Source organism: Leuciscus leuciscus, assembly GCF_965113295.1.
Source record: "Leuciscus leuciscus genome assembly, chromosome: 8".
NCBI lineage: Eukaryota > Metazoa > Chordata > Actinopteri > Cypriniformes > Leuciscidae > Leuciscus > Leuciscus leuciscus.
This window is the reverse complement of record NC_138732.1, coordinates 27,320,831-27,337,778: the sequence shown is the minus strand read 5'-3', so window position 1 is coordinate 27,337,778 and position 16,948 is coordinate 27,320,831. Positions and strand designations below refer to the sequence as shown.

Genomic DNA, 16,948 nt, shown 5'->3' with positions numbered 1-16,948 from the left:
GGCTAAATTATTTACGACAGCGGTAATGGACAATTCCACTTCCAACCTGTAGGGCGACAGAAGAGGAAAAGTTATTTAGTGTTGCTTTAACTGAAAATATAATTTTTACAGTATTTAGAGCTGAAGTGTGTAATGTCGCTGGTGCCAGCAAGCAGAAATGCACAAAATAATGACAGTTCCCTTTCGAAAGGGAACGAGACACTCCGTCGATGACGCTATTGGGGAACGCCCTCCACGTGAACCAGTGTCTAAAAAAACTATCCAATCACGGCAATCTATATTGACCACGACAGCCTATGACGTCACTACTAGTGTGACCCAGAAGTATAAAAGGGGTGCCTGGAGAACATATCATCCACTTTTCGTCTTCAGGGACTGTTTTCTCTGATTTGCAATCACCTGAAAAAGGTAAGAACAATTATGGCAAGTGATAAGCGTTTCAAGAAGTGTGTGGATCTGTGTCTCGGGTTTCTGACACCAGATGACACACACAACTTGTGCGTTTACTGTTTGGGCTCAGAGCATGCACAATCAGCTCTTGAGGGATCTGATCGTGCAGAATTTGAGAGTTTTTCTCTAAGAAAACTCTGCCCTCGTCTGGCCCTTTTCTCGAGGGAAGAGAGACAGACATCTGTGCCAGGCGATTCAGGTCCCACTCGCGCTGAGGCAAAGCAGAGACTAGAATCGTGGGGTTTCAGAGAGAGCTCGCCTAGGAGTTTGAGAGAGTTCTTAATCTCTCACGCCCTTCAGAGACTCGCAAGAGTGAGCAGCCCGATGAGGATGTGTTGTCACTAACATCCTCTGATCTGACAGCGAGTGCTCTGCTGGCAGCCCAAGAAAGCAGGAGATGGCTGATGAGGGTGAAGAGGATTTACAGCCCGAACCCTCACAGCCACCCTGCCCCACGTATGTTGAGTTGTGAGTGTTATGGAACACGTTCAGCGAGGCTTTGCTGCCGTAGGAGCGCGTGAGGGAAGAGCCCGCTCGTGACAGACTTTACGAACAGGGATGCCTGCTGAACAGTCCCTTCAGACGAAACTGGATGACATGTTCTCCCTTTTATACTTCCGGGTCGCACTAGTAGTGACGTCATAGGCTGTCGCCGGTCAATATCGATTGCCGTGATTGGATAGTTTCGACACCGACACTGGTTCACATGGAGGGCGTTCCCCAATAGCGTCATCTACGCAGTGTCTCGTTCCCTGTTCATAGGGGACAGAGGTTATAGTCGTAACCTAGACATTTTCAAATAGAAAACCTGAAGATGTGGTGTTTCTGGGATTGGTTCAGCAAACAGATAGTCCCGCCCCAAACTCACGCCATTGGTTGACTCAGTGTTGCTGGGTTTGCCAATGTTTTAATGGCAAAAGTGTTTACACTTTTCAGGAGAACCAACCTACAGATGGCTTATAATAGTTCCCTTTGCACTGGGATGGAAGAAAGTTTTACACACTTTAGCTTTATTAGATGGACTTGCCTGTTCGTTTTCTTGTAAAACGAATACGGAATCTGTGGCAAAACTCTCTTGGTAATGCAACATGTTTACTGGTTTAGAGACTTTCACAAGCTAAAAGTTACCAAAGTACTTGGGATTGTACTATTCTTTGCACACCCTTATGTAAATATCATGATATATAGAGTACAGTATGGTAATAATTAACTACCGAAGTATCACTGTACCATGGTACTGCCACAGTACTTCATTGTAAGGGTTGTTTTCTTTGTGACCTAAAACTGTCAGTGAAGGAGATGTGTGGACACAAGCCCAGCTGTGTGAACAATCCCAGGTGGTCCTTCATCCAGAGTTTGTCACAAGCCACACAATGCTGACCTGAAAGGGGTCAAAAAGTTTCTGGAATTTAACAAATGGATCTGATCATGATGCTGATCATAATGAGTCGCATAACTTTCATATTCTCACCCTTAGGCAATAACTGGACGAAATGATCATGTGTATGAGTGTATGTTTTCATTATGACTCTGAAAATCCTCATCATCAGTGCTTTATGGTGTGTGTTTATGCTTTAGCCGTGACTGTTCTTTGTATCTCTGTTTTTTCTTGTTTCCTTGTCTTGTTCTCTCATATGCTATCATAAGCTATCTGTGAATCACTCGTCTGTGAATGTGAAGGAGACTTTATATGAACTTCCCCTGAGATAGAGAGAGGAAATGAATGAGTGCTATCTGATGACTTCGTGTACGGGTCATCAATGTGCTCTGATGTCACACCAGCCCCTCTAACCATTACAACCCCTTCTAACAAATTAAGTATCACCAGAAACTGCAAATCTGGTTTCTGTTAAGCAGTGAAGGACGGCTAGTACTTGCACGCAGTGGTAAGAAAGATTGTTTCTCATTAGATGACTGCTGTTATCTGGTCTCATGTGATGTGAAAGCTCAAAACATTCTCAGTTTGTTAAATTGGCTTCCTGTGTAAATTGCATGAGTGAAAGTAGATTTTTACAAATGTGAGTGATTCTTGCCTGTGCAGAAGTGCTGTAGGTTAGTATAAGAGTATTACTTTCTTCAAAAAAAAAAAAAAAAAATCCTACTGATCGAAAGTTTGTGTCACCTGTTTCTCCTTCATTGACGGTTTTATCATACGCCAGGTGGAATAAGTCTAATCACTTAGAAAAGTAATAGTACATCTCTCTTCAATCAGCTTTACGATTCAAGGCAAGGCTTGACATTAACATTGAATTTTATATTATATACATTTTTCATTTGTAGTCTTTTAAAAAGGCATCTGAAATAATAAACTAAGTGCAATGTAGTGTTGTCAAAAATATAGATTTTCTCGATACATATCGATACTGAAATATCTGAAACATTCCCACAGGTTTTGTGCTCACTCCCAAAGTGCGGCACATGAAGCTCTCAGTACTAATTTGAGTTCTTTTTTGCTGCTTATTGCACTTAAACTGTCAAATAAACACAAAACAATGTGCCAAAATGCCGGTCTTGGTGAGTATTCATGTAAACACAGTCCATATGTTTTAAGTGGAGGCAAACAGACTAAAGAAAACACATGTGTAACAGTATAATGGATCTGTGCGTCAGGTCTAAAAGTGACAGCAGCCTAATATCCCTGCTGCCAAGTTATGAGATAATACTAAAAATATCTGTTGCAGTTTTTCCCCATGGTATCGATGTCAAAGTTGAGGTTAGTAACTTTGGAAAACCACTAGTCACAGTGGCTGGCGAGCAAAAAAAGTTAATGTCAAGTCCTGATTCAAGGTATTAAAAGTCTCATGTCTGTAGTTCAGGACGAGTCTCTCTCAATAATACTATTAAGGGCTAGGGGTTTGGTCACTAAACAGGAGAAAAATAAATGACCAAGAGCATGTTGATTATGCTTTAATTGTAAAAATGTTGTATTGCTGTTGAATGTAAATGTGAATATGAATGATATTTGGCTCAGCTGCTCTGTCTTTGTTAAGCAGTGTTTGGCAGACATGTTGAAGGTGTGAGCCAGATGGAACTCACTGATGACTTGGGTTTTTCTAATTTGGCTCTTACGGATGTACTTTAGTACATTGTTCCCTTTGAATAGTTATTTCTGATTGTCTTCTGCACTGTATTAACAAGTGTCAGTAGTACATTACAATGTTATTTTTTTAAATAATCTTCAAAACATAATTTTTATAGGCAGATGAGAGATGCACAAAATTCAGGGTTCCTACACATTTTGGAAAAGTATGGAATTTAAATTGAGTAATTTAATCTCGATTTTATCGAGTAAAATAATCAGACTGTACTTTGCTGTTTGGTGATCATAACGCAACATCAAACCACAGTTACAGTAACAAACCGTGTGTGTGTCAGAGGTGAATATATGCAGGTTGTGCACTTTTTAGGTTTCTTCTCATTATGTATGTATTGTATTGTTACACAATATTTGCTCACAATTAACGAAAAATATCTTAAAACAGTAAGATGCTGCTGATGATCCCAAAATAGTTTATTTGAATTAGTTGATAGCTCAGTCGATACAGATTTGAATTTGGCTTGCAACTTCCTCTTCCTAATAATTTCCTATCACTTTCTACTTCTTCTGTTTAATGTAAATGGTAAAAATGCGAAGCATTACAGAGAGTTTAGCAGAGGCTATGGAACATAATTATATTTAGCTGTGAGTGTCACATGACTTGTTGCTTAAATTTAAAAGATAACACATTTGAAGGTCTGATATGAAGAGTATCACATCACAACACAACACACAGTCATGAACTCAACAGATGCCCTGCACAAAACCCTGCAGTTTTGAGTTGAAAATATTTGGCATTTTCCTCTTTTGTTATGTTGATGAAAGAAACCCGCTTTAACCTAACATCACAGGAAGTGGATGGTGGAATGAGTACAGGAAGTGGTACAAGAGAGGGTGGGAGTGATGACAGAATGCCAGATGTTTTAGGTTACGTGAGTGTATGGATGAAAAGGAGGATGGGTAAAGATAAATACTTGCACAAGTTAGATTAAAACCATTGCATGTCTCTTAATTGAACTGAAACTATGTGGCATGCAAAATATAAAACTAATGCTTTGTATAGACCTTGTGTAGCCTCGCCCCTTTTCAGCGCTGCATTCATTGTGTTCTGTCTTCTGGTTTGTGTGTCCACAGAATGAAGGTCTTACCGATTTATGAATGAAATGCTCATTTAAAAATAATATTTGTTATGACATCTGTCATCTGCTTCGAACATTACAATGCTCATGATAACTTTCATTAGCTCTACATTAAGTACATTTACTTCACCAGCTAATAACCTTTCGACAGCGATGCCATAGAAATGTACAGAGCTTCTACAAAAAAACAAAGTTCAAACACAAAATTCTAAAGATGCGCGCTTGTTTCTCTGGCGCGTAAAGTCTATAGGCACTATTAAAATGAAAGGCTTTGAAAATGGCTTTACATAGGTCATTGTAATAGTTACTTGCCATCAATAGAGAAGAGAACCAGTCAAGCAATCATATATCCTGCCCTAATTAAACGGGAATAATACTTGTCAAACTGATGCATGTCAAACTAGACTGCAAATTGCCTCCACATCCTGTTGGGCCGTTCCTCCCGCCTGGAGCTTCAGCCGTCTGTCATAGATACTGTTTGAGAGTTTCCTCCTTGAGAGCTGGAGGTGTTCCAGAGGAGAGTCTGATCCAGGATTAGGCTGTAGTCACTCGTCAGGATAAACACTGAGGCCTCAGCTGGTCTGGAGTCTGTTTTGGGCTGCTGCTAGTATCAGCAAGTCTGGTACTGCAGATATAGTGGATCCACTGGAGTGACTCGGCTCCAGTGTTGTAATCTAAATGAGTCAGCGTTAAATGAGTCTTATCACCAACACCTCCTGTGCGTCCTTGGGTGTAGTAGACACACTCTTATGAAGGACAATATAGACAAACAAATAAAGACAGACCTAAACAGTCTCCATTTTCTCTAATGATTAAGTACTTGAATTAATTTATATATATATACATATACAGTTATTCAACCCCCATTGCAAATCAGGTTTATTGTCAAAATGTACAGACTTTCAGCTGTTTGCATTGAACAAATCAAACAAAAGTAAAAGAAATAGCTCACAGTTTTTTAAGTGGTTTCCCCAAATTCAACTGAAAGTGCAACTTTTAATGACTTCTGCAGTCTCAGAATTATTCAATCCCTTCATGGCAACTTGGCAAGCATCTTTAGTACTTAGAAGCCTTTTGCTGTTATGACCTGCTGCAAACGAGATGTAGCCTATAACCAGACACCGGCTTTTTCCTCACCAGTGTTTCTGAGGAATCTTAGCCCATTCTTCATGAGCAATGGCCTCCAGTTCAGTCATTTTCTTGGGTTTGCGTGGATATATGTATATATATATATAATTTACATATAAGAAATTATTTAGCCTAACCCCCATTGCAAATCAGGTTTTTTGGAAAAACGTATAGACGTCCAGTTGCTTGCAATGAACAAATCAAGGAAAAATAATTGAAATATATTATGTATAATAGTACGCTATTTATTATACTATATAATATAATATATTATACTATATAATACCATATATATTATATATTATAGTAATTCAAGCAATTACTCATTATATATATAATGGTTGATAACAAGTATTGATATGAAGTTATGGTGTAAAACATTGGTCGTCCAGATAAAATTCCAGGCAAAAATAAGGAAATTGAATGGGGACTGATGTTGTTGAAAGCAGTTGTTTTTACTGTATTTTGGTTTCTTTCCCACACATATGTGTATTCAGCTCAACAGTTTATTTTTGTCAAATGGAAGAGAGCAGCCCAGGAATTCTGCAAAATTTCTTGGTTAAGGTGTGGTAACATTAGCTAAATTTAGGCAAAATGTTAGGGGCAAAAACTGGTTCATTCATCATCTATAGCTTAGCAATGTATAAAGCACAGCTTACACAGAAGTCACTTTCAAAAGTCAGCTTTCTGAAAATTTGCATGACTATCCTGAACATGAGCGGGATCTGTGTAGGGAACATGTTCGCCTTCACACAAAACTCTGACAAAAGAAAAAAGGTCTAATTGGTTTGGAACATCATGAAATTGAATAAATAATGGCTGATTTTTTATTTTTAATGAACTGTCCTCCTTATGTGTGTACACACTATCTAAAAATGCTGGGTTGTTTCAACCCGTGTTTGGGTCAAATATGGACAAATCCCAACCGTTGGATTCAGTTTTTTTATTGAAACGGTTGGATTTGTCCATATTTTACCTGAACGTGTTGAAACAACCGAGCATTTTTAGATAGTAGGTTATGAGATTTAGATTTATGGTCTAGGTCACAAACCTCACATTGAGCTGCACCTCAGTAGTAGTGTCCAACCATTTATATGACAAACCTTTGTTTTTCCTCAACAGCAATTGTGACATTATGGCCTCGGGATCTCCAGACGTCACAGATGCTACTGAACCATCAGATGCAGGAGAAGAGTGTTCAGGTAATGTTCAAGTCCCGTTCAGTGCATTATCATCCATGAGAACAAAGAGAATAATGTCATTTTTTCCTGACGTAGAGATCATACATGAAGAATTAGGACACTCTACTCAATGAAGTGACACAAGATGTTAGTTCTCACTGACAGGAAGCCATGTAGCACACAGACAAAGCCAACATTTGCCTCTCTGATACGAGCATGCTTTCCGCTGTCCGACATTTGACCTTTCTCTCCAGTTTATTGTGGGAATGAGGAAGCTCAGACTGCTAGAGTCAGATCCTGAAGTACAGACAGCGGTCCTATGTGGGGATGTGGATTAGCCATTTCCTTGCAAAACAGGGTGCTTGCAAAGCATCCATAATCTCCTCTATCGGATTGTGGGTCTCTCTAAGTCCATTAAGTTCAAGAGTTAGTCAATGTCAGTGTGAATGGGAGGTGTTAGTCTTGTACAGATTTATCACAGGATACTGGTAATTGATCCATGACCAGGGTCACATTAATTACACTAATGGCCGTTACCTTACACATGACGCGAGTGAAAGGATCTAAAAATAGTCATATGTCAGTCAATAGTCAGAAATTAAACATTTTAGTGTCATCTGAATATTTTTCTTTTGAAAAAATCATTCAGATTCACTCTATTATTTGTTCAATAACTCTTCCTGTAGGCTTCTTTATTATACATGTTAAAAGTATTTTTATAATTGCCGATCCTAAAATAGAGGCTAGATTTTAGATTTAGACTCGATCTTCTGAATCAGTTCACCAAAAAAGCTCATTCAGATTCATTCTTTGATTCATTCAATAACCCATCTTGTAGGCTACATTATTTCACCTTTCAGTTATTATATTGCACTTTATGAGTATATTTGTAATTGCTCATCCACAGTTACATGCAAATTGTTGGAACATTTATTCTTGCAAGTGATTCAAGTTATCTGAATTAATTCACCCAAAAAAATCTCATTCAGATTTTTTTCATTTTTTTTTTTTCATTCAGTAACAATTTCTGTAGTATTTTAATTTTTTTCACTTTCACAAACTCAGTCATAAATATGTTCAGTAGGTTCATCTATTCTAATCAATAATATCCTCCTTTAAAATCAACACTAAGGCTGTTTGCTTACGCTGTAGTCAATCTTTGAAGGTAGAAAAAGCAATCACATCTTGTAGAGTCATTGTAGTGAACGGAACTGCATGGCTCACTTAAGATTCATTCGTTCACGACCGAACCTAGTCAAATAGATGCAGTGCAGATCCTGGGAAGAAGACAGGTCTAGTATATTAAAAGTTAATATTAAATTTGATACTAATCGGAATATTATTAAATGTACCGTTATTTTGACAAAGATAAAGTTGATTTATAATAATCTTTGTGTGATGTACTAGCATAAACAATTGTATTGTACATCCCTGAAATAAAGCCTCGCCGCAAACAATGCTCTTTTTTCCCTTATGCACTTAGACATACTGAGGCTCTGTTCTTAGAAGGGAATATTTAGCATCCCTCACTGTGTAATCAAATAACCGAGCTTTGAGTGGTTTATAAGAGACTGTGAGATCTCTTTCTCTGTGCGTTGTTTACTGCCTTTAGATGGGCCACAGCTGGAGACTGTAGGCTTTGCCAGTAAAGCTGTATCATGTGAATCTCCCCGAGACGAGAGAGAGAGACAGGATGTCAGACAGAAAGGGAACACCAATACACAAAGCCTTAAGTCATAATCTAGACTCCTCAAAGACTGAGTTGAGTTGAGTTGAGTTGAGTTGAGTTGAGTTGAGTTGAGTTGAGTTGTTGAGTTGTTGAGTGAATGCTGTTGCAAAACCTATAGCGAGAAGGGATATATTTAAGGGATCACCTGCAAATGTCATGACAATTCCAAAAGGTGTAGGCAGCAACATGTCTAAAATACCTTATTTTGGCCAAATCTCATATATCCTTCATAAAGAAGGCAATTGAAGAAAAAGAAAAGAAATGTGGCAGAAATAAACATTGAATTAAATTAGACTATTTTACCCAATTTATTTTGTGTGTGCTACTGCATGTGTTTGTGAGACTATCATTTTATTAACCAAATTCTATTTGAATCAGCTGTGATTGGAGTCAATGGCTGATAGGATGAACAGATCTGGCATGTTCGAAGGAGTCAGATGAGGATTTTCTAAAGTTATTTTTAAAAATCACCCCACAAGCCAACACTGAGAATTGTTTGTTCTCAGCAGAATGAATGACTCACTAATAAAGGTTGCCATCCCAGTATTGTTCACACAGCTGTATTTTTTTAAAAGTACTGGCTCTTTCACTTTGAATGAGAATGACCTTTCAATGTTTGTTTTGGCTTTTATAAGCCTTTCTGGGTCTTAACCTTTGGCATGAATAAAATTAGTTTGTGATCTAATTGTTACAATAGCAGCTAGATTGTGGCTGCGTCCGAAAGCTTAGGCTGCTGACTTATTGCCTTGCTGCCTAATGGCAATGACTTTGCATGCAGCGTTTGCACACCGTATAAAACCTCATAAAACTGATTTCAGTTCACGCTTCCAATGCCCTGTTTACACCTAGTATTAAAATGAGTTTTGGTCGATCAGATCACTAGTAGATGGAGACAAATTTCCGTTTGCACCTGGTTTTTTAATCAGTCTCTTTTGTCCACTTTCAACCACTTCTTTCTTCAAGGTGAAGGTCTATGGGTGGATAAATGAATGTTTTTTTTAAAGATCTTTAGATCTAATGGATGAAATAAGCTTGCACAATTTACATATGAACACGGCCAAAGACAACAGGAAAACATACAGAGAGGAGAAGCTTTTGTTTCTGCTCTGACAGCCACAAGACCAGCCGAACGCTGTGACTGGGTGTTAGAAATCAGGAATGGTGAGAACATTGTGCTTGGTACTTTTTTTCATCTTCAAACCAAACTTGGGTCTCAGCTGACAAAGTTTAAATCCCGTCTGGCTAGAGCGCTTCCCATAATGTTTAAGCATTAGGTCAGTAGGCGGAGAGCAGAGGGTCTTTTGTGGCTGTTTGAACTCATTCGATCACATGAGCATTTACGCTATGAAAGATATGTTAAATGCGTCTTCGACTACCTCTGGAAGGGTTGAAAGTGGACGAGCTCAAAACGTTTTAGACCCCGTTTACACCTGTATTTAGCGTTGTCCACTTGTGATCCGATCGACCAAAGCGCATCCTAATACCAGGTCTTTAATAGTAATTTCTCTCTAGAAATGACATCAAAAGTGAAAAAAGTGGAAAAAACACAAACTGACCACCAACCGCAACTTTCAGATGCCATATTTAGCTCAACTGTCACAGAATGGAAAGCACAGGATTGTGGGATATCAAAGGCAGCGAAGGATACATCTAGACTGCCTTCAAAAATCGACCAGCTGAAGGTATCTCAGGAGACAGGAAGTGAAGCTAACATTGTTTTCGGACATGTCTTGATGCCTTCCTACCGAAGGCAGCATTTTAAACTTTTGGACGCAGCCAGTGAATTAGCAGCTGTTCCTGTGGACTGCTGTACATAAGCTAAAAAGCATATTGGAATGGTCAAAGCCAGATTGTAAACACTCGAGCGCAAGTTCACTGCAACCTACACTGAAAAATAAAAGATTTCTTTCTTTTTTCTTTTTTTTTTTACAATTATATAAACATTCTTAAGTCAAGATACATTTACTTGAGATGCAAAATGATGATATTAAGTCTTGTTTTCGGAAAAATTTATCAAAATGAAGTGAGTTTACACTTAAAACAAGACAATCTGCCAATGGGGTCAGAAAAAAATAAAACTGAACTCAAAGGGGAAACAAGATTAATTCTCTGACCCCACTGGCAAATATTTTATTTTGATAATTTATTTTCTTTATGGTTCTCAAGTAAATGTATCTATATTAATGTATAAATGTTTGGATATTTGTACTGGAAAACAAGACAAACATACTAAGTAAGAAATTAATTTTGCAGTGTAATTATTCACACCACATGTGACATTTACATTTACATTTATGCATTTGGCAGACGCTTTTATCCAAAGCGACTTACATTGCATTTCAAGCAATTGCATCATTTCAAATGCATTTACATTCTTATCAGTTATTGCTTTTCCTGGGAATCGGACCCATGACCTTGGCATTACAAGCGCCAACGCTCTACTGTTTGAGCTACAGGAAAGTATGTAGCATCATGTAACATCTATATCTGCAATACACACTGGCAGCTCATTTTCACAGGGTTTAATTTATCATTATTGTTAGATGATTCTTTGTAAGTCATCAGAAAACCTTACTAGGCTGCACAGTGTTGTGGAACTTTTTATAAAATTCATTGATTTGTTAGTGTGAATGATGAGCAGCATCTGAAATGTTGACTTAACTGGAACATGCATTATCTAGGTGTAGATATCTATGATAAAAACAAGAATGTTTTTGTATTAAACTCAACTGCATCATTGAATAACTCAGAAATCAAATGATTTAACACTAAGGGCTAGATTTACTAACAGCTTGCGCCAGCGCAAATCCTCTTTTGGCGTTAAAAACTACCGTCAGGATCCATATTTCTTCCAATTCTTCCACGCAGCGAAGAATTAGCGCTGAAAAGTCGTGGACAAATTCGCTAAACGCTGACCTTATTGCATATGCATTTGTTGGAGTTTCCCTTTCAGATGCAAAATGTATGGGAGGAGAGTATTTAAATAAATCTAAACAGTATTGTTATGTAAAATTATGCAACATTAAACCTCATTGGACCTATTATCAAATGAGTTTTTAAAACAAAATAACAGTGGATCAGTTTTACAGCCATTTCAATAATGCAATTAGGACTTTATTGGCAATCTGAAGATAAATTAGTGTTATATAAGCACCCAAGAGAGAATATTTAGGAGTCTACAATGACAGTTTGTTAAATAGGTATCATATAAACACATTTTAAAGGATGTTTTGAAGCATTTAAGGGTGCTTTCAGATGTACTTTACCACGGTCAGTAGGACTCTTCACTCTACTTGCTTGACCCCGTTACAAGTGGTATTTGTGTCATAAATTACAACGTGATTGTTTAAACATGCTGTATATGTTATTTCCAAGACTTGAGGGCCAGTAAACATGATTGTCTGCCAGTTGAACTTATTTTGTTTAGATAAGTGAACATTGACTAATTGACAGCATGTGTTCAGTGTTTGCTGTGTGCAAGCCTCTCACAATACAAGATTCTCCTTTAGTGGTACTCATTTAAATATGTTTCTGTTTTGTTTTCACTGCAGGGAAAAAGAAGTCCAAATTCCAGACGTTCAAGAACTTTTTTGTGAAGAAAAAGAGGAAGGAAAGTCCTGCTCCATCGGGGGAGAGTGGCTTGAAGGCCAGTCAGTCGAGTGATGATGTCAACACCTCCGAGCCAACCATCAGCCACGCTAACAGCGACAATGGGTGAGGGAATAAAGTCATTACTATACTTCTCCATTTCTAATATTTGTATTACCATCTGTTTTCATCTCATGCTATATACAGTATTAAACATTACCAATGATATATGATATTTAAACATCACTATCTTTCATTCAAAGATCCAAGATCAACTTGGGAAACAAAGCCATGTCACATGATAGTGTCTTCGTTTCTGATTCGCCCTTATCAGAGACAAATGAGGGTCTGGGGGCGTCCCAGGACAGCATTCATGGGAAAGTGAAATCTTTACAGGTATTCAGAGGCTGTTATGATTTATTCAATTATGAACCGTAGGCATGTCGCGATTATTGATTTAAAGGGGTCATGACATGGACTTCTTTATTTTTCGTTTACAAAACAATCTGCTGTCAAATTCTCTGAACAAACATATAATCCTCCGACTCGATCAGGGACGCCATTAAAAATAAACCATCCACTTGTTTCAGTCGCTGGGATCCTTCTGAATCTATAAAGAAACGAGCAAATGAGCTGTTCAAACTGGACGCGTCAAAGCGAACCATCCTTTATGCTTCTATTTACTCTTCCTTTTGTCCTCTTGTCGGCAGACTCAAGCGCGTGGAGTGAAGTCAGCGAGCATATGTATACTGTATCCAGTGTAGACAGCATCCGTGATTATAATGGAGTTTATTTGCTTTTGACACGACGTGACACTCACGTTCAGAACTGAAAGCCAGTGGGCCTATGGTGTGATGATGTAAATCTATTCGTCAATGTCTTGTTCAGGAGACAGTCATATGCAAATGTATTTGCCCGTGTGACGTCACAGATCCCGCAGCATCAAAACAAACAGTTTTTTCGAGCTTGATTAAATAAATGCTTTGTTTATAATGAAGAGGATTGAAGATCTGAAACTTGCAGGATGTTTTAATGGTATAAAGGCAAATTTGATTTCTCATGTCATGACCCCTTTAATCGTCCGATCATACAGTATATTCGATCTAATGAGGGTTTGTGGGTTTACACGTATCGGTATGTATGTATTTATTTATGCATGTATGTATATATGTATGTAAGTATGTATATGCACGCTTTATCTGTGCAATTTGACAACATTGGTTTTACTTCTGAGTGACAGGCGTAAGGAAATGATCTTTTTTTTTAAAGCGAGATCCATAATACTGTAGTACGGAGCCCCTAAACATTAAAGGGACATGGTGATGAAAAAAAATGAGATGGGAGGAAAACGTTTATGCCAATAATTTTATGTTCTCTCGCAAATTATTTGTGTTCCCCCGTGAAACTTTGTTCGCTTGCAAAACTTTTGAGTTCTTTCTGGGCAAATGCAGTTTCTTGGGGAACACAAAACCTTTGCGAAAGACATGTATATTTTTTCTCCATCTCATACTTTTCACTTTTCCTCAAAATAGACAATTTGAAGTAAAAAAAAAAGCTTTAAAAAAACAACATAAAACATTAAAGTCTGCATGAAATGGAGGTTGCGATAGTCTTTTCTTCCCTATTGTGACCTATATCCGAGTGAAGCAACTTCTCAAACAAGAACAAATGTGAGGCTGTTATAATAAATCAATTATAATATATACTGCAATATTCCATAAAAATAAATATGGTCAATTTAGACTTCATGGTGACTTTCAGGCTGTTTGTGGCATATGTGTGCTCAGAGGGAGTGTGTAAGCACATTCACTTTCCTGTCCTCTTTCTTTAATGAGTATTAGTGATGGCAATTCACTGGACTTGGTATAAAATTAGCAAGTCTAAGCCTCAAGACAGAGAGCCTGAGATTTTCACTTGACATTTTGCCACCAGCCCAATCTAGGCAGCAGGGATCATCATCAATGTCACTGAAAGACAGAATAAAAAACAAGACCAAACAAAAGTGAGCTACAAAATGTCTTTCAAATGTGTACATGATGTTCAATTAATCTTGATTGTAAGTGTATTTACATGATCAATAATGTATCAGCATTTGAAATAGTCACCAGATGCCCTCAAAAATGCGCTTGTCTCGTCTGTGTCTTGGCATTGATTAAATGCTACTTAGCGTAGCCTTCTTAATGCGGTTAGCTTATTACCCGTAGACATTCCGGATAGGCACTTTGTCATGAGCCAGACATGAGAGTATCTCAGCAATGAAAGTTACCATTCCATTAAGAAAGGAATCAACATTTCACCCACTGTTTGAAAGAAGCAGATCATCTGTGAATAGCTGAGACTAGGCTGAATTAATTTCTCTGAGGTGTTTGAATGCACTGGCTTTTAGTCTTGATTTCAATGTATTTATTTATTTTTCAAATTTTTATAAAAGGACAGTTTAGACAAAACGTTACGGTTTAAACATTACGGTTTAAAAGGTTTGGGCCGGTAAAATTTATAAATGTTTTTGAAAGAAAACATTATCTCTTATGTTCACCAGCGCTGCATTTATTTGATCAAAAATACAGTAAAAACAGTAATAATGTGAAATATTATTACAATTTAAAACAACTATTCCTGTGATGCAAAGCTGAATTTTCAGCATCATTACTCCAGTCTCTAGTGTCACATGATCTTTCAGAAATCATTCTCATATGATGATTTGATGATAAAAAATAAAATAAAAACATTTCTTATTATTATCGATGTTGACAACAGTTGTGCTGCTTAATTTTTTTGTGGAAACTGATACATTTCATTTTTTCCAGGATAATTTGATGAATAGAAAGTTCCAAAGAACATTATACATGTCTTTACTGTCTCTTTTGATCAATTTAATGCATCCTTGCTGAATAATAGTATGAATTTATATAAAAACAATCACTATCATAAGTTTTTGAACATTAGTGTATGTATACTCATTCCCATGTCAACACATTAATTTACAATATACTACTGTGTAGTAGTAGTATAATTTGATTCATCTGTTTGAAGAGTTATTGATGCTTGACGTCCTGTCCCGTCTGTAGCTGCAGCTGAAACATGCGATTTGTCTGGGCTCGCCACCATCACTCCTCTGCGGGAAGAAAGGAGAGGACGCGGGGGCTTTTTCTTCTGATGATGGTCTTCCCTGTAGCCCACAGGACTATTCCAGCCTCCACACTGTGCAGACCTCACCTCTTCACACGGTACTCCTCTCTGCACAGTTTGACTCTCATGCATTCCTGTAGCACTGATTTAGCTTCGATTTGTGAAATGCACACAATGCCGAAATGTGTCACACAAACAAATGATCAGAAACCTTGTTAAAAATAAACTTCAGTCACTCGTTTCTAATGTCGAGATCCTTCTGAAGGATCTGCAGAGAACAGCACTACAGGTTTGACAGACTTTGACACGTTTTACTTGTATTATTAGTTGTACTGATGTTTTTAAAGGCCCCCTGAAATCAAAAGTTTTTTAGCTTTTAGTATGAATATGTTAGCCTTAAGGTTATGAAAAGGCTGGTGTGTTCCAAAACAATGATAAAATTCGCATTTAGGAGATATAAGCATTCAAAACTTACAGTCTCTCACTAAATGGATGACAGATTTTTGTCAGCTTCTCATCACATCTTCTGTCTAATCAAATGCTTTCTAGAATCTAAAGCTCCGCCCCCTATGCTATAAATACCACCTGGCCAAAGCAACGGTTGACAAACGTCACAGAGCAATATGGGTTGGAGATGTGTGTTTCAAACGCTCGAGTTTTATTCCTTTTTCCAGCTGTATGTTGGTTAAGAATGATATGGGTAGAATTTATTCACACCTGTACTATTGAATCCAACATATCATCAGCCCTCGGGTTCGCTTCCATGGTGCTGTCAAGTACAACTTGCAGTCTGTGATTTAAACTAAATGCTATTGGCTATATGAAAAGGGGGGGGAGCCATTCAATATGCCCCGCCTTAGCTTCCTGTTTTAGTGGAAATTATGTCAACTCATCAAACAAAGCTAAAAATAAATCTATCCTATAGATAAAAATATCTATCCTACCTCCTTATTAGCTCACCCTGAATGACATGCTCTTTTTTTCTCTGGGAAGTAAGTTTTGAAAGCATGTTTTCATAGTTTGAATGGCTTTTCCATATGAAAAGACATTTTGGAAATTTTCATTCCTGGGGATGAAAACCACACTTATTATGCTTCTTTTGATCGTACCTTTCCTTTAATGTGTAACATTGCTGCTTGTAGATGTAAAAAATCTGCAAAGTTACAAAACACAAAGTCCACGCCAAAGAGAGTGAATCTCTCCAATAGAAAACGCCTTGTTTGTAGTCATGCCATTATTTCTGTGTCTAAAGAAACAGGAGTGTTTCAGGCAGAGGATGAAAAGAGGTGCTGCAGCAAAAGTACATTATGAGGAAAACTTCAAATCATGTGAATATATTCTATCAGAACCCACAAATCTAATTATGAACTTGTAAATGAGCATGTTATGGGGACTTTAAGCAATTTATTTGCTGCCAGTACTGGTTATTTATAACATCCAGAGGTTTTTTCACACAGATTTTGAAGCTGTTTTCTCATAACCAGGGTTTACTTTCATCACCGAATCGAACCATATAGAAAGTCAAGTAATGAGACGCACTGTGATGAACGTGTTCTGCAAGCGTGGG

At 37.7% G+C, this 16,948-nt stretch overlaps 1 protein-coding gene across 4 annotated transcripts in view; it reads left to right on the top strand.

Annotated features, from left to right (window-relative positions):
- Positions 1-16,948, top strand: part of LOC309504967 (uncharacterized protein) — a 42,471-nt gene that overhangs the window by 14,316 nt on the left and 11,207 nt on the right. For 3 of the 4 annotated variants that reach the window (XM_082178289.1, XM_082178287.1, XM_082178288.1), the window contains 4 exons: positions 6,877-6,956; positions 12,216-12,378; positions 12,516-12,648; positions 15,321-15,479. In XM_082178289.1, coding sequence (XP_082034415.1) covers positions 6,890-6,956; positions 12,216-12,378; positions 12,516-12,648; positions 15,321-15,479 — 522 coding nt within the window. In that variant the 5' untranslated portion in view covers positions 6,877-6,889. Of the gene's footprint in view, positions 1-6,876; positions 6,957-12,215; positions 12,392-12,515; positions 12,649-15,320; positions 15,480-16,948 lie in introns of those variants that run through there. The other variant, XM_082178290.1, reaches the window with a different exon arrangement.